General features: G+C 38.2%; 2 protein-coding genes across 2 annotated transcripts; one reads left to right on the top strand and one right to left on the bottom strand.

Annotated features, from left to right (window-relative positions):
- Nucleotides 1-3,195: 3,195 nt before the first annotated feature.
- LOC137729484 (uncharacterized) lies at nt 3,196-8,772 on the top strand. The gene is made up of 14 exons (XM_068468446.1): nt 3,196-3,545; nt 3,646-3,755; nt 3,850-3,912; nt 4,014-4,188; nt 4,283-4,387; nt 4,490-4,623; nt 4,741-5,308; nt 5,823-5,888; nt 6,049-6,125; nt 6,562-6,843; nt 6,941-7,280; nt 7,367-7,519; nt 7,618-8,154; nt 8,328-8,772. The coding sequence occupies exons 1-14, from the start codon at nt 3,288-3,290 to the stop codon at nt 8,508-8,510; spliced, it is 3,051 nt and encodes a 1,016-aa protein (XP_068324547.1). The 5' UTR covers nt 3,196-3,287; the 3' UTR covers nt 8,511-8,772.
- A 3,612-nt stretch (nt 8,773-12,384) lies between these two features.
- Nucleotides 12,385-14,429, bottom strand: LOC137728910 (ras-related protein RABA5b-like). The gene is made up of 2 exons (XM_068467710.1): nt 13,998-14,429; nt 12,385-12,901 (listed from the first exon to the last, which is right to left on the bottom strand). Exons 1-2 carry the CDS (start codon nt 14,326-14,328, stop codon nt 12,585-12,587), a joined length of 648 nt encoding a protein of 215 aa, XP_068323811.1. The 5' UTR covers nt 14,329-14,429; the 3' UTR covers nt 12,385-12,584.
- Between the last annotated feature and the right edge of the window lie 3,703 nt (nt 14,430-18,132).

The raw sequence follows: 18,132 nt of genomic DNA, 5'->3' as shown, positions 1-18,132 counted from the left end.
GTGGGCCTTCCTAAGATTAGGACTTGTATTTGTTCAAAAAAAAAAAAGAAAAAGATTAGGACTTGTCGGTGTGGTTGTGCCACTAAACGATATAGAGTGTGTATCCATCTCTTTCAACCCATGCCACAAGCCAGCGCATGCAATTTGGCACATCATTCCTATGTAAAAACAACCTTTGCCCTTAACTTCACGGCTGGCAAAGAACCCATACGAAGCCTTCATGAAGTTTCTCAGTTTACACAAATTTGATTAGTCATATTTTGTTTTACACAACCATGGTTAAAACTATTCTATTTTATGTGGACAAGGATTTGATTCTAATTTATGTGGACAAGGATTTGAACTCGGGTGTTAAAAACTAAACACATTATCCTAATCAACTGACCCAACTACAATAAGCAATCATCTTTAATTAGAGAAACTATTGGGTTTATTCCACATGGATGCAATCACTTTACCGAGATAGACTGAGGCATCTAGTTTGGGAGCAGAGTGGGATAGAGCTTTGGCTATTTGGTCAAAAAATCTAATTTGGAGTGAGCTGTAGAACTCTGGCACCTAAAATTTCGAGCGACATGTAATTAACCTAAACTTTGGTAAGAAGTGTAATTTACTATTAATACAAACTTGGTTGATCGAATCCACCTAAAACCATGTCTATGTATTAGCTAGTCCAATGTACTTCAGACACTTTCATAAGTTTACAACTCAAAAATGTTGAGGTTTTATTATAAATTAATTAGCGACATGAAGAGTAGTTCAACTTACTTATAAGTTCATGTAATATCTATTCTTTTATTAATGTGATATTCAATCTCAACACGCCACTTCAAGAGTGGCGAATTTTCAAGCCAAACACATGTTGAATTTTCAAGCCAAAGACGTGGACAACACAAATATGGTGACATGGAGCACGTGCAGCCGTTGGGTTTCATATGTGGGACAACCTGCTTTGATACCATAAAAAAAGTTAGGATTCCACCATAAAACCAATTGGCAACATGAGAAGTAGCCTAATTACTTATAAGTACATGCAATATCCATTCTTTCCCCGACGTAGTATTCACTTTCAACATGCCCTCGTACATGTGGTGAATCTTCAAACTTAGCACATGGACAACACAAATCTGGTGACGTGAAGTACATGTCACTGTTGAGCTTAACACATGGGACAATATGCTCTGATACCATGTAGAATGTTGAGATTCCACCATAAAACCAATTGGCAATATGGGGAGTAGCACAACTTACTTATAAGTCCGTGCAAGGTCCTTCCTTCCCTTGATGTGGGATTCACTTTCATCATGATATATTTACACTAAGAGGTGGAAGATTTGCTACTTAGTACTACGGTATAGTGTTATTCATCTTTACTTGTAAGTGAGATCTTGAGTTTGAATATCGAAATTAATGAGTTTGCAACCAATTTATTCTTTCATCCCTTAATGTAGATATTTCTTTGTATCAAAAATTAGTGTAGATATATCGTTACCTCAAAAATGATTTAAAGAGATGGAAGATTTGGGCTAAAGCGTATAATGAGCAAGTTATAATGTGGATTTGTCTAAAAAAATTATTTTGAGGTATCCAGCCTACCAACCCAACCAATTTCATGAATAAAATTTGTTACATCGATATTACAGCTAAAACTTCAAAAGTTTTGAATGTGCATTTTGGAGGCAACATTTTATACTTCAAGCCGAAAATGCTATTTATAGGATCATGAGATGTTGAATTTAAGGCTCAAAAGATAGGCCTATCAATCCTGTCCAGTTTAATATGGAAGGAACCTGCAGGCCCATTTTAAATTGAATGAATACAAGTGGTCTTATGACGTTTCTCTCCTTTGTGAGAGTCTCTCTCTCCTCTTCTAAGAGTCTTTCTCACCATTGTGTGAGTGAGTAAAACTTTCCTCAATCTGCATCGCCGCCGACTCTAGTTGTGGCCAAAGTTGGTGGCAATCCCATGTTTCTTCTCTATTCTTTCTTTTCTTTATCTTCCCATTATATGCAAATTTTACCCGTCTCATTTTCGTCCAGATCTCATATCACGCCATCATCACTCAGTTGCTCTTTTTGCCCTTGATTTCACCATATTGACCCCAAATCCCAATCACCCATCTCCCCAAGTCCATCCCACTCTATCATTTTCATCAATTGGTTCCATCATCTTTCCATCCATCCATATATTTGATCGACTACCATCTATGTTCTTCTCGATTTATCATGAATTTACGAGACAGTGCGTAGAACTTTGGCTCGGATGTTCACAGCACCACCTTTGCTCGCCCTTGTTTGTCCTTCTAGGTGTTCACCCTTGTTGGAGCTATGTTTCGTGGGATCTTTCTTCCTACGGACTTTCTTTCTTTCGTGGTGGCGATTGTTGTTGTGGTTGTCCTTGGAGGATGATGCGACCTTTCTCTTACTCAACTATGGGGTTCGTGCTAGTGTGATCGCAGGCATTTGTGGGGGGCGACAGATCATGTTATTCGTGGCGTGGAGCTTTGCAACATTAGCAGCTATTGGGACTGTGGCTTCTTTTTTTGTTTTATGTTTTCTATGTGCCAGGCTTCATAGTTTAGGCATTTTTGTGTGTTTTCAGTGTACAAGGCTCCAAGCTGACTATAGGCCTTTCTGTTAGTTGGTAATGTATTTTACCATTTGACCCAAAAAAAAAAAAAAAAAAAAAAAAAGAAGCACAAACTTGATCAAAGTGTGAATTATACTTAAATAACGCATAAAGTAAAAGTATATCTAGTGAAGTTTAGAAATGTTTGCAAACCATTTGTTGTTTGTACCTTTCATTTTTACATTCTTTTTTTTTAATTACCCTTTTGCAAAGTTATAGATGACGAACGGTTTATTTTTGAGATCGTTTAAATCATCAATAGTTGATTATTAGAATACGTTAATCTTGTGAAAAGAGTAATTTACATTAAACCATTAAACGTTGAACTAAAGAATAAAACGATGAACTCGATTTATGAAAGTTGTGATTTATTATTTTACTGTAGAATTAACGGTTCGTTTTAAAAAAGTTAATGAAAACGAAGTAATTCGATGTTTTCCGATTCGCTGGCATTGGCATATGCCTTCACATCTGCACATCTGCACATCTGCACATCTGCACAGGATTCCCTCTCTCCTATCCCAATCTCTAAATTTTTGTAATAAAAAAAAATTAAAAATATAAAAATTAAAAAAAAAAAAAAAAAAAAAAACTCAGACAGACGAACACGAACAATCCCTGTCGCTGCGCTTCGTGACCTTCGTCTTCGCAAATCGTGAATGGAGTCGATACAAAGCAAAGTGGAGGCATGGATCAAGGAGCAGCGCGCCAAGCTCCTCAAGGTCTCTTGGGGACCACTGCAGTGGAGGATGAAGTGGCCATGGCTCGGCAAGGAGGGCGACCGCCGCAGGATCCACCAGGAGTACGAGCGCCGCCGCAAGCAGCTCCACGATCTCTGCGCCGCCGTCAAGGTCGACTCCGTCTCTGACCTCCAGGACATTCTCTGCTGCATGGTCCTCTCCGAATGCGTTTACAAGGTCAGTGAAAAAAAAGTGAAAAGCTTTCTATCTCTCTCTCGCGCATTTGATCAAACACCTTGTGTGCAATGTTAATGTTGTGATCAAATGCTTCGGATAGAGACCTGCTTCGGACTTGGTTTGGGCTGTGAATAAGTTTAAATCCGACTTCGGAGGACAAATTGTTTCTCTCGAGCGTGTTCAGCCCTCTTCGGATAACGTTCCGCACAGGTGTTTGATTTTTTTTGGTTACTTGGAGTGTTCGATTTGAAAGTTTGAGTCTTGACGTCAATTGATTAGCTGCTTTGCGTTTTGATGTTTGCAGTTATTTGTTGGCGGAATCTGGTGATACATTGTTTGCTTCCTTCACTGGAACCAAGCAGTACAAGTAAGAATCGTTTGAATTTGATGTAATTCGTTGAGAATTTCTATTCGCTACGTTGATAATGATTGTTCATTTGTTTGTTTGTTTGTTTTTATATTGCGAAGGGATGTGATGACAGATGCAAACATATTTCAAGGTGCTATATTTCATGAGGATGTAGCGGAGGATACTAATGGAACTGAAACTACTAATCCACCTGAAAGCCGAAAAGGAAATGGAGAACATTTGTGGAATCCTCTCGAATCAAAAGCGAATAAAGCTAAACCTGCCGCACATCGGGTATGATTGCATCCCACCCACAAAACCACGCGCTCTTGTGTATGATGGGCCCTTATGATTTTCTAACATGCTATCTTTTCAAATTTACCTTTAGGGGTTCTTGGCTCGTGCTAAAGGGATCCCTGCTTTGGAGTTGTACAGGCTTGCTCAAAAGAAAAACCGGAACCTTGTCTTATGTGGTCATTCACTTGGTGGAGCAGTAAGTTCGTTAACTTCTTTTCTTAATAGCGGAAGTGTTAGTGATTGCTTTTATTGTTATTGGTTGGAACCTCATACTATCTTCGCTCTTTGGATGATGTAGGTAGCAGTGTTAGCTACCCTTGCTATTTTGAGGGTGGTTGCTGCTTCTTCTTCTTCATTAAAGGAGAACGGAAATGTTAAAGTCAAATGTATCACATTTTCCCAGCCCCCTGTTGGGAATGCAGCTTTAAGAGAGTAGGTTTCTTGTCCTTTTTCAACTGTCTTTTTTGGTATTTCATAGTTAGCGAAGAATACTCTTGTCTATATTCTCTTATACTAAATCTATGTTCTTTTTATCCTTTTCTCTTGTAGTTATGTTAGTAGAGAGGGATGGCAACATTACTTCAAGAGTTACTGCATTCCACAAGATCTGGTACCTCGCATCTTGTCCCCTGCTTATTTTCATCAGTATAGTGCACAATCTCTTTCAGTGCCCGCTGAAACCGAAACTACCAGCATATCCTTGTTAAAAAGTGAGGAAGCAGTAGGAAAAGGAAAAGAGAATGATGGCGAACGGTTGGTTCTGGGTTTGGGACCTGTTCAGACTTCTATGTGGAGACTCTCGAAGCTTGTTCCCTTAGAAGGCATAAGAAGACAATTCAACAAGTATAGAGGAAAGAAAGTGTATTCTGTCGAGGCATCTTCTCAGTCAGATTATGTAGCAGCAACTGTAGTAGATGATGACATGGTAGAACCACAGTCTCTTGAAATACAAGAAGGTTCTGATGGTATATCTCTTAAACCTATCTCTGACACTGATAAAGAGCCACCGTATGTGGCACCAAGTGGGAAGTCAGCTAGAAAAAGCTCCACAAAAAATGGGGATGACAGCACATGGCGCAGAGTGCCTTATTTACCTTCATATGTACCATTCGGGGAGGTATTACAGTACAAACTAGAAACCGGTATTTAATATTCTTCAAGCTGAGGTGCATGCATGTGAGGATGTAAAGTAGTGCAAACTATGCAATGTGTGTTAGTCTGTTGCTATTAGTATATATTTTGTGTGTCTTCCACTCCCTGGATCCCTAATCTTAGATTTGTTTTGCAATTGTTGAGTTTTGGTGCATATTGGCTTTGTCTGCAGTGAGCTGTATGCTAAAGTAGTTAATTGGCAGTCCTCACTAGCTACTTTTTTAATCATTCAAGATGTTGTCTCCTAAGTTGTAACCCAACCTTTATGCCTGGATAAAAACATGTTTAGTAATTGGCATCTCTCTGTTTTCTTGTTGGGAAACAACTATTTTTGTACTTCAAGGTGAATTTTGTTGTGCATGAAGGCGTTATTTGCTCTCTATGATGATGATTTTTTTTATTTTTTTATTTTGGTGCTTTTGTAACTTCCTTTACTGTTGTCAACTGAACTCATCTGATATTCTTTTATGTTGTGCCAGCTTTATCTCTTGGAAAATTCGTCAGTGAAGTCACTATCAGATGCGGAGTACTCAAATTTGACATCGGTAGGTGCTTCCTTTGCTTGACCATCAGTTCTTTCTCTGTCTTTTTTTGGATTATACATTAGTTTCTGCTTACAGTTTTTCTTGTTCACACGTAGATGTTAGTTGTAGTAGTGTGGAATTTCTCATTTTATTTGCTTTCTTCTGGCAAAGACATTTTCAGGTCGGATCTGTTATTGCAGAACTGAGGGAACGATTTCAATCACATTCAATGAAGTCATATAGGTTTCGGTTCCAGAGGTAACAAATGATTCTACCTTACAAAATTTATCTCTTGTTTATCCGATTTTTTGTCGACCTGCTGCAATATCTTTTCTTCCCATATTGGTGGTGTGACACTGGTTTGAAGGATTGTGTTTAACTAATACATATAGGTTATGTTTGCCTTTTGTTTATCTTCTTGCTTTCCTTACGAAATAATCCTTACAAATAGCAAATCACATTTTGACCTATGTCAGTGACCAAGCACTTAACACATGAATATAACAAATGATGTAAATTTACATCCAGGAATGAGACAAGGTGTAGTGTGGTTTGGTCAGGGCATCTAGTTTGAATTTCTTCCGCATTGAATGTGGGATTTGGCATCTAGTTTGAAAATGCAATCTCATGTCTTCACTTAGACCTCGTAACTTTTCTTCCATTTCTTACTTGATTCGACCTTTTTGCCTTGCAGAATCTATGACCTGTGCATGAAAGACAATACGTCACCTTTTCCAGCCATAGAGCAACTACAGCAGTTTCCACATCTACAGCAGTTGCTTGGTCTTGCAGTTGCAGGAACTGTGGAGCTTGGGCATATTGTTGAGTCTCCAGTTATTCAGACAGCTACTTCAGTTGCTCCTCTTGGATGGAATAGCATACCTGGCGAGAAGAATGGAGAGCCCTTAAAAGTTGATATCACTGGTTTTGGATTGCATCTTTGTACGCTTGTGCATGCCCAAGTGAATGGTAACTGGTACTGTTCTGTGCAACTGTATTACAACCTCCACCGATGACTCTAATCTCTATGCAGTCAATTATTTATATTTGTGTAACATTGTATCATCATTTAGGTGTTCAACAACAGTGGAATCCTTTCCTTCAACCCCAACTTATTCTTCAAATTATGGGGAAAAGCTGGAACTACAAAAAATGCGGGTCTTAGTTGGAGCTCCATTGAAACAGCCACCAAAATATCAGATGGAAGCAGATTCAATGATGCGTGTGTTTTCTTCTATTGATTCCAACACAGCTAATCTTAATAGGGAGCACACTTCAGGACCATTTGATGAGGAAAAGTCCATACGTTCTGAAGGCTTAAGTGAATTTTTTATATTTTGTAACAGTGACTTTACCACAGTCTCTAAAGAGGTCCATGTGAGAACTCGCAGGGTGCGATTACTTGGTCTTGAGGTATTGATGCTTTAATTCTTGGTCAAAAAAAGTTGTCTTATATATTTATTTCATGTAGTTACTCACATGATTTATTGCCCATGTAGGGAGCCGGAAAGACTTCCCTTTTTAAGGCAATGTTATCCCAAGGCAAAATTACCAATATTACCAATATTGAAAATCTGCTTCCAGAAACTAACGCCCAAGAAGGTATTTCTCGGGGTTTATACTTCTGTGATTCAGCAGGAGTAAATTTACAGGTACTTTCTCCTTCCATGATAAAGAATTTCCCCGTTGGCATGGTTTATTTTATACTTTCTCATGATTTATTGTCACACTTCTCGAATTTGGGTTGCAGGAGCTGAATTTGGAGGCCACCCGTTTCAGAGATGAACTATGGACAGGAATGCGTGATTTGAATCAGAAGACCGACTTGATTGTTCTTGTTCATAACCTGTCTCACAGAATACCACACTTAAATCTCTCAAATGGATCACAGCAAAGGCCAGCCCTTACACTTCTGCTGGATGAAGCAAAATCTCTGGGAATTCCTTGGGTCCTTGCCGTAACAAACAAATTTTCTGTCAGTGCTCATCAGCAGAAAGCAGCAATTGATGATGTTGTCCAGTCATACCAAGCATCTCCAAGTACCACTGCCGTTATCAATTCCTGTCCATATGTCATGCCAAGTGCTGCAAGCACTAATTTGTCATGGGGTGCAACCACTGGAGATGCTGATGGAAGGATGGGTGCTCAAAGCTTATTGTTTGCTCCCATCAATTTTGTTAAGCGGCCTTTCCAGAAGAAAGAAATCATTCTCCCAGTTGAGGGTGTCAACTCTCTTCGTCAAGTAGTCCATCATGTGCTTCGTAGCCACGAGGAAGCTGGATTGCAGGTAAACAAACTTTTCACCATTCCTAATTTGCAATGGGGTTTTGCTGCTCTCAAGATTTGTTGCCTACTGTTTCACTGTCATATATGCTTCTGTGGACGGGTGTGGTAGTGGTGTAAATACCATTTTATCTACTAAATTTATTCACGAGTACTAAATTTTTTTTCAATTTGAAGGAACTTGCAAGAGATAGGCTTTTGGTGGAAGTGGCACGAGAGCGTGCAATCGCCATGGGACGTGATTCTCAAGCCAAGTCAAATTCTCTTACATCTGCAGCCGTGGGTGCTTCCCTCGGAGCCGGTCTTGGCATTGTCTTGGCTGTTGTCATGGGTGCAGCATCCGCCTTGAGGAAGCCTTAGAGAACTCATATCCCCATAATCTATGCGATGCAATCCGTTGTTTCAAGTTAGTAGTGGTAGTTACAGGCCATTTTTTCTTTTTTGTTGCTCTTAAATTTATTAGAGGTTACAAAATAGTTCTTCTTGTAGATGGGAAATGTCCTCCCGAATACTTTTTAATTTCTTTTAGCTTGTTTTGCATGTACAGATAAATTTATTTTTATAGATTGTACCTTGTTTCTGATGTTGACTATATTTCTCTGAATATAACAAAAAAATCATTGACCAATTGGAAGAGTTTGTAATTTAGCTGATTTAAACTTGCATAAGAGATCCCGAGTTTGAATTGTAAGTTGGAATGGCATTTCTGATTCCAACAGTAAAATTTCTAAATCCGAACCCGAAGGTTACAAATCCGAATGTTTTCTGAAAAATTAGAATGGAAATTGGGATGCAATTAGAAGTTCGAGAATTCCAATGCTTACTATTTTTTATATTTATTACTTCAAATTATATATTTTGTAATCAATTTTTGTATTTTATTGTTAGTTTTTGGATACATTTTATTCATTGAATTTGTACATAAGCATATACCAAATATCAAGAAAGAACAATGAATTGCATGTACGGAAAAGTTAGAGAATATTAAAAAGGGGTGTGATATCCACACCCCATTTTACTTCTCACATACCTTTTTAATTTTCAGTCGTCAGATCGGATGAATTGAAGAAGGTCAACGGACATAAATTATCAAGGGGTGTGTGAGAAGTAAAATGGGATGTGTGGATATCACACCCCTATTAAACAACTTATCAAATATATGAGTTTCTAAATTATGTTCTGAAATTTACGAGATTACTCCGATTGCGAAATTTCCAAATAAGCTGAAAATTCTGAATTTGAAAATTGTTATCTTGGAACGGAAATTGAAAGCGTTGTTTTTGATCCAATCCTAAACACGCCTACTCTCCCGATAATATTTACATCCATCCAAGCATATAATGATTTTTTTTTTTGTTAAATAGAGGAGCTAAAAGCCCGACAATAGAGGAACAACAAAATAATGTTGTGAGGTCGAAAGACTCCAAAAATATTGGATAATAATAATTGCTTACAAGAAGATGGAGCCTGCTCAAAATAAACGTACTCAAGGGATGGGAGAGGCTTAGGCTGGCTAACTCATCAGCAACAAAATTAATTTTCGCAATAGATATGATGAATATTACATTTTCAGTCATGCAGTAACATTGAACGACAAGCTTGAATCAATTCACCGATAGGAGGATTATCAGTGGCCCATATGATATCAGCTGGATAGCAATTGTAGAATCAGTTCATATTGTTCCCTAAACTTATGAGTTTTTTTTCTTTTCTAAGAACAATTGAGATTTTTGGTTTTCTAATTTAGTATTTTTTAAAAGATTTGATTAAGAGGTTTTGATTGACTTGGATACATGAAATTTTTTTTTTTTAACTGATATTGCAGAAGAGCAAGAATTTTAAAACTGATCTTGCAATAGTGCTAAAAATTTTTGAAACTATTCTTCTAGAAGTGTTGGAATATTGAAACTAATCTTGCACAAGTGCAGAAAATTTTGAAAATGATCTTGCAGAACTGCATGAATTGTGAAACTGATCTTGCAAAAGTGCATAAGTTTTTTAAATTGGTCTTGGCGAAGTGCATGAATTAAGAAATTGATCTTGTAGAAGTGCATAAATTAATTTTTACGGATCTAAAATCAGTTTGAAGTTCTTATAGATGGTGTCAGTTTGTAGTTTTGTCTCTCCTTGAATGATTCAAAACTAGTGGACTTCTATCAAATGTATTTTGTGTTTTTGTCTCTACAGTTAAGGCTTACAATTACACATACATCCAAATTATAAGACTATTTTGGAGAGAAACCAAGCTTTTTTATTAGGTAAATTACATTTTACCCCCTCCGATTTGGGGTTGATTTCAATTTCATAAATCTGTTAGAAAATCCGTTAAGTGATGAAGTGGCAAATATGGGATCCACATTTGTACTAACGTGACTGCCAAATTTGTGCCACGTGGCAAAAAGATAAATTTTTATGCATTTAAAATATAATAATTTTTCCTACTTAAAAAAAAAATTTAAATAAAATAATCAAACCTAGAAATCCATCTTCCCCCCTGACCCACCTCCCTCTTCTCCACTCTCCTCCCATCCAAAAACCCACCCCATCCCACCCCACCCCCACCTCCCCCGCAACCCTCACCCCACCCCATCCAAAACCCCAAAAAACCCAGATTTTTTGCAGGAGAATAACACTCCTTCTATTGTCAAATACCAAAATTCCCTTCTGATGTCGCTGTTGGCTACATCTCGTGGGTCCGATCGACGCCAATTCAAGGTTAGAATGAGAGAAGGAGGAAGAGAAAGAGATGGAAGAGGTCACTGGAAATAGGTGGGTGGGTGGGTGGGGGGGGGGGCGGTTGTTTTGCAGGGGAGGTGGGGATGGGGTGGAATGGGGTGGGTTTTTGCATGGGAGGGGAGGGGAGGTGAAGAGAGTGGAGGAGAAGGAGGTGAGTCGGGGGGAAGATGGGTTTTGGGTTTTATTTTATCTTTTTTAAGTAGGGTAAATTATTATATTTTAAATGCATAAAAAATATTTTTTTTTGCCACGTGACACAAATTTGGTAGCCACGATAACATAAATGTGGATCCCATATTTATTACATCATCACTTAACAGTTTACTTAATGGATTTTATGACAGATGTATGAAATTGAAATAAAATGATAAGTAAATGTATGAAATTAAAATATTTTAAAGATATTGTAAAAAATTAAAATCGACACAAACCTGAGAAGGTAAAATGTAATTTACCCTTTTTTATTTATTTTAGATAAGGACAATACTCATTCATGTGGCGAGTGATGTCATGATTATTTTTTAATTATTTTTTTCATTTACAATTTTACTTCTTTATAGTGGAAAAATAGTCTCTCTTAACTTATTTGTATAGTTTCTTTCTCTTTCCTCATTTTTCTTCTTCTTCGTTCTTTTCTCTCTCTTCCTCCTCCTTCGTCCATTTTTTTCTCTCCCTCACTCCTCTTTTTTCCTATCTTTCTCTCTTTCAATCTTTCCTCCTTTGCCATTCTCTTTTATTTCTTACTCATACTTCTCTCTTTCTCCCTCCTTGTCTTCTTCTTTATATTATTTCCTAGATTTATGAGTGTCCTTTTTCTTTTCTAAGAACGATGTTTTGTTTTTTATTTTAGTATTTTTTTTAATAGTATTTGAATTTGATGTTTTGATTGATTTGAAGGCAAGAATTTTGAAATTGATCTTACAGAAATACTGAAATTTTGAAACTTACCATGCATAAGTGCTACAAGTTTTGAAACTAATTTTGCAGAAGTGTTAGAATTTTGAACTAAACTTGAGAAGTCAAAAAATTTTGAAAATTGATCATGCATAAGTGCTGGAATTTTAAAACTAATCATGCATAACTGTTGAAATTTTAAAACTGGTCTTGTAGAAGCATTTGAATTTTGAAACTGATCGTGCAAAAGTGCATGTGAAACTGATCTTGCAAAAGTGCATAGAATTTTGAGACTAGTCTTGCAAAATTGCGAAACTAAACTTGCAAAAATTATTTCTACGAATTTAAAATCAATTTGAAGTTTTGGTTGAATCATATGAAATGTACTTTGTGTTTTTGTCTCTATAGATAAAGCTCCTTAATGATTTTTTTCTATTTTGCAATCGTGTAATTTAAATAGTTTAATTTGAAGATGATACAGCCCAGTGGGTCCGATGGCCTCCAATAAATTAAAATAATAATACAACCCAACCAAAGCTAAACAAAATCCTCAAAAAAATCAGATGGTGGAAGAATTATATTGGTGTTTTTCACAATGGTAGGATATGTAATGTATGCTTCTTTTGATACTTGTGAATGAAATCTCAGGATTCACAACACAACACAGAAATAAGAACTTGAAATTTGAGAAAACTATGAAAAGTCTTCTTAATATAGCTAATCCCCAATCACAGGTTTTTGAATGGCATGCGTGGGGTAAAAAGAACACTATAAAGTCAAACGTAAAACCGAAGGAAATGGAGATCATCCACCACAACAAGAGAGATTCATCCTGCCTTTCGAGTCTGCCCCGTTTTCCACCAGGCTTACTCGGTTTACAGACAACTCGGCCTTGTAGGAATCAGAATTTAGGATTTTCCTGCTGACATTGTTGTAAATCTCCCGGATAACTATCTCAAAAGCGGTTTGAACGTTGGTGGAATTAAGCGCAGAAGTCTCCATGAAGAATAGCCCTTCTTCCTCAGCCAGGCTTTTGCCATCTTCCATGCTCACAGCCCTAATATCCTCCAAATCACATTTGTTTCCTACCAACATCCTTGCTACGGTTGTTTCACAATGAGCTGCGTAATCATTCAATTAAGCATTAACAGTCTGACCTCGATAAAATAAGAAATATGAATATGATTGTCCAAATGATCAGAAGATTGTGAATACTAATGAATAAACAAACCACCATGTTCAGCAAGTGCATTTTTGCTCACCACCATTTATGTGGTGTATGCTCACCATCCTATTTATCACCGTTAGATGAGTTTGAATTTTGAGATTTGTGTTTATCTACTACACGAATCTCAAAATTCAAACTCATCTAACGATGATAAATAGGATGGTGAGCATACACCAGCAAAAATGCTCCCATGTTCAGCAATCCACAAATCACAACACCCTGAATTGCAACATAAATGCTTTACCTAACCTAATAAATGTTCAACAGCAATAATATCCAAGTTTTGCTCCCTAAGAAGACCACATATATATACAACCCATTCCCAATTCACACTGCCACCACATGCCAACCACAAAATCAGTAGCATTTCATTTGGGGTTTCTCATATCTGCACAAAGCTGTTTAAAGTGGCAATCAAACTGTTGAAATGTGCTGCACAAACTCAATTAAGGAACAATATTACCAGGAAACGAAGAATCAAAAACGCAACACAAACTATTATTACCACACCCATAAAAGTCTGCCCTTTTTCTGAGTACACCCATTTCAGGGAAGAAGAACATGTTCCCAAGTAATTAGAAGCTTTCTATTCCCATTATACAAAAACAAATTGCCATTTCTTTACTCTACTAGCACAATGTATAATCAGAACTAGACCAATTGGGCAAAAAGATTAGTGGAAATATAATAAACCAAATATGGCCTCCAAAATTTCATTGACCAAAGATAAGTAGACAACCATATCTTACAAAACCCACTAGTAACTCTTCCTTTTCCTACATTTTCTCACCAACCAAACAGAAAAAACTCAACCATAACAAAAGGGGTAAGCAAAAACTTACTGGTAAAGATAAACACAGCTAAAACAATCACCCTCTGCTAATGAAAACTCATAGCATCAACCAAACAAAATTACCAATCGTTAACCAAAGGGTTGCTCACCAACCAAACAGAAAAATGTTTAACAAAGGGGTCATGCAAAAACTTACTAGTGAGCTCATCGAGCCAGCGCTTGACGCTCTCAAAGGTAGTCTTCCTACTGATGTCGTACACAATCAGGGCGCCGACAGCGCCTCTGTAGTAAGCAGAGGTGACGGCCCTGAAGCGCTCTTGGCCGGCGGTGTCCCAGATCTGAGCCTTGATCATTTTTCCGTCGATTTCCAACTCCTGGGTCAGAAACTCGACCCCAATTGTGGCCTTGTTGTTGGGGTCGAACTCGTTGCGGGCGAACCGCGAGAGGAGGTTCGACTTGCCCACCGCCGAGTCGCCTATCAGCACCACCTTGAACAAGTACTCCTCTCCGCCGAGCCCTTCCTCCATTGGGTCTCTCTCTCTCTGCGAGTATTCTTCGGACTGAATTGCTTGGACCTTTTTTTGGAAAGGAAAGGTGTTTTTGTGTGTCTACGCGTGGAAGTTCGGGTTAGTTTTGTAGTGCTTGAAATTAGCTCTGGACAATGCTGCGTAATTGGCGGGTTAATAAAACTTTGGTGATTTTTTTTCCCCTCCCTTTTCGGTGTTAATAGATATTTCTTAAGGGGTAATACTAAGAAAATTAAATTTGTAGATAAAATTTATAAATTAAATAATGTGTTATCAATAAAAATGAGCATGTTTATCAACGGTTAAGTAATAGTCCAACCATCAACTTCCATGTCATTTAGTTTGCAAATTTTATTTACAAATTTAGTCTCTCTAGCATTATCCTAAGTATTAATTCAATCATCAAGTTCCAAGTCATTGAGTTTTCAAAATTTTGTAGACTCCCTGGTATTACCCATTAAAAAATGGGTAATGTTATATAGGCCAAATTTGTAAACAAAATGACATTGAAGTTGATAGTTGAATTGTTACTTAAGCGTTGATAAACGCGTTCATGTCTATTGGAGACATATCATTTAATTTGCAAATTTTGTTTACAAATTTAATCTCCCTAGCATTATTCTTTTTTTATACGTTGAATATCAGGGTTTGCCCTTGACTTTGCTAAGTGAGAGAAACTTATCTGCCAAAAACAATCCACGATGATGGTGTTTTAAGTTGATTACAAGATGTCATGTGTTTCAATTTATAAGGAAAAAATCATAAAACTACTTCAATTATGAGTCAAACTGCAATTCATATCTTATTTTTTAAACATTGCAATGTCATACATTAACTTCCAAATTTGTTGCAATGTTAAACCTTCGTTAAAAAATTTGTCAATTTATCTATTAACTGCTGACATAGTAGACACATGACCCTTTCTCTTGCCTAACTGGATTAAAAATTTAATTAAATATTAAAAAGGTAAAAAATCTCTCTCAATTCAATTCTTTCTCTCGTCTTTCTCCCAATCCTTTCCAATGACGTCGCCTTTTTTCTTCTCCAAGACCACCATTTCCTTCATTCTCCTCCTCCATCTCCACCTCCCTCCCATGGAGCTCCTCCCCCTCCTCCTTCACTGTCCTCTCCATAGGCGAGAACATTGTCGTCATTCACATGTTTTTCCCCCGAGCCACCTTTCTTTCTCAAAAACGTGCTATTCCCTCGAGCCACCGAGTGGAACTCGACCTGCTCCTAGCCCGAGACTGAGTCAGGCACGCTCGACTCTTGTAGAACGTGGTGGGCGTTCTCGACTTTTCAGTCGAAGGCACCTCCAATGTCTGCAACAGCACGGCGAGACGGAGATGGGGGAGGTCAGGCGGCCGAAGGAGAATCGTACGGATCGGGTCTAGGAGGCGACGTTGAGGTGCAGGGGGAGGGAGGAAGCAATAGCAGAATCCGGTCGGTTAAGTCTTTGCTGGCGAATATGAAGATTGAGAGTGGTGAACCACTTGTGCCTGACTTAGAGAACTCACTGCGCCCTTTTTTTTGGATTTTTCTTTCTGTCAAAATTTTATCTTTTTTCGGCGAGGGAGGAGGAGAGTGGAGAACCACTGTGTGGGGGAGTGGGTTGTGGTTTTGGTGGTGAAGGAAGGGGGAAGGGAAAGAGGGTGAGGATGAATGGCGGTGGGTGAGCCTAGTCTTGGACATGGGTTGACGAATATGAGGCAATTGGCGGATGAGGGCGGCAGTGGGCGAGTGGGTTGTGGCTTTGGTGGTGAGAGTAACTCCACCCTTAAAGACTTTGCGCCAGCACCCAGCCCATTTATCCACTTCAGTGAACAGTAATAGACCCTAATGAACAGTAATAGGCCAAAGCATCTCCACCCCAAAAAAAATGTGCTAGCACCCAGTCTAAAAATGCGCTGGCACAAACGATATCCACCCCTACAAAATGCGTTGGCACCCAATCCATTTAAAATATTAAATAAATTTTTATAAAATAATAAATTTAAAAAATAGTTTTAATTTCGGATAGGATTTTTAACCAATCTAGTCACGCCACGTGTCATTATCCGAACATACTATTTTGTGAATAGATTTCCGCTAAGATTTTCAACCAATCCCGACAACCCACGTGTCACTTCCTATTTACAATAATTTAGGCAAGATTTCGATAAGATTTTCAACCAATCTTGTCACGCCACGTGTCATTATCCAAACGTACTATTTTGTAGATAGATTTCTGATAAGATTTTCAACCAATCCCAACAAGTCACGTGTCACTTCCTGTTTACAATAATTTAGCCAAGATTTCAATAAGATTTTCAACCAATCATGTAGTGCCATGTGTCATTGTCCAGAACCTCATCTTCTCTTTTTTTTTTGTCCACATAAACCCTACATCCCTACATTCATCCTCACACTAAACTCAATCCTTTTTTTTAGCTTAGAATTCTTCTTTATCGTTTTCAAATCTTGAGTTCTTACAATGTCTTTTTCAAGGAGAGTGTATAAACAATTGCAAGAGCAGCAGAAAAGGTTGTTGGCACAACAGGAAGAATTGGTCAATCTTGACGAAGATGGAGGTGGAGATGAGGCCTTCGCAATGGAGGAGGATGAGGATGATCATGATCACCATAGAAGGCGGAGGGCCTCACATTCCCGCAGTATCATGGAAGTTGTGGGTCAGATAGCCAAACCCAGACGTGCGGTAAACATCGATAGAAGAAGGGAAAGACGAGGTAAAGATCTTTTGAAAGATTATTTTATTCCCAAAACTGTACAAGTTAACAATAACATTGATTAAATGAAAGAAGGGACAGCCGAGCTCCCAACTTGGACTCTCTTTCAAAGCAATCGCATTCTCTATGAAAAGAATGGGGGTTGGTAAGGATTTCGTACAATTTATATTCCTATTGCAGCGTTTTCCCTGATCATGTTTTTAGACGTCGTTTTAGAATGCAACGAAATTTGTTCGATAAAATCATGAGTGCTGTTTGCAACCATGATCCATATTTTGTGCAAAAAGAGGATGTTTTTCATGTTCTAGGTCTTCTTCTTGAGCAAAAAATTACGGCTGCCTTGCGAATGCTTTGCATATGGAGCATCTGCAGATCAAGTGGATGAGATCGCAAGGATGGGAAAAACAACAGTTTTGGAGTCCCTAATGCGGTTTTGCTCTGCAATTGAAGCCCTCTACACCAATGACTACCTTCGGAAACCCACGCCAAGGGACATGCGAAGGCTTCTGAGGAAGGGTGAGATGCGAGGCTTCCCTGGCATGATTGGAAGCATCGACTGCATTCACTAGACATGGAAAAACTGTCCAAGTGCATGGCAAGGAGCTTATGGCGACAGAAAATGAGCCAAAAGCATCATTTTGAAAGCGGTGGCTTCTTTTGATACATGGATTTGGCATGCTTTTTTTGGTGTTCCAGGAGCTCAAAATGACCTAAATGTCCTTGCCCAATCTCCAGTGTTTGACGAACTGCTACAAGGAAATGGGCCGAGATGCACATATTGGGTTAATGGTAATAAATACGAGGGACCATACTACCTTGCAGATGGTATTTACCCAAGGTGGTCAACATTTGTCAAAACAGTGCCACATCCACATAGTGAAAAAGAAAAACACTTCGCAAAGTGTCAAGAAGGGTGTAGGAAGGATGTCGAACATTGTTTTGGTATCCTGCAAGCTCGTTGGGCGATTGTCAGGGCTGTAGCTAGAATGTTTGATGTCGAGGCTCTTCGATCCATCATGATGACGTGTATTATTCTTCACAACATGATTGTTGAAAACGAGTATGATTATGATGCTGT

The sequence above is a fragment of the Pyrus communis genome, chromosome 3, assembly GCF_963583255.1.
Source record: "Pyrus communis chromosome 3, drPyrComm1.1, whole genome shotgun sequence".
Taxonomy (NCBI): domain Eukaryota; kingdom Viridiplantae; phylum Streptophyta; class Magnoliopsida; order Rosales; family Rosaceae; genus Pyrus; species Pyrus communis.
The sequence above is the reverse complement of the archived record's forward strand: the minus strand, read 5'-3'. Positions and strand labels throughout refer to the sequence as shown.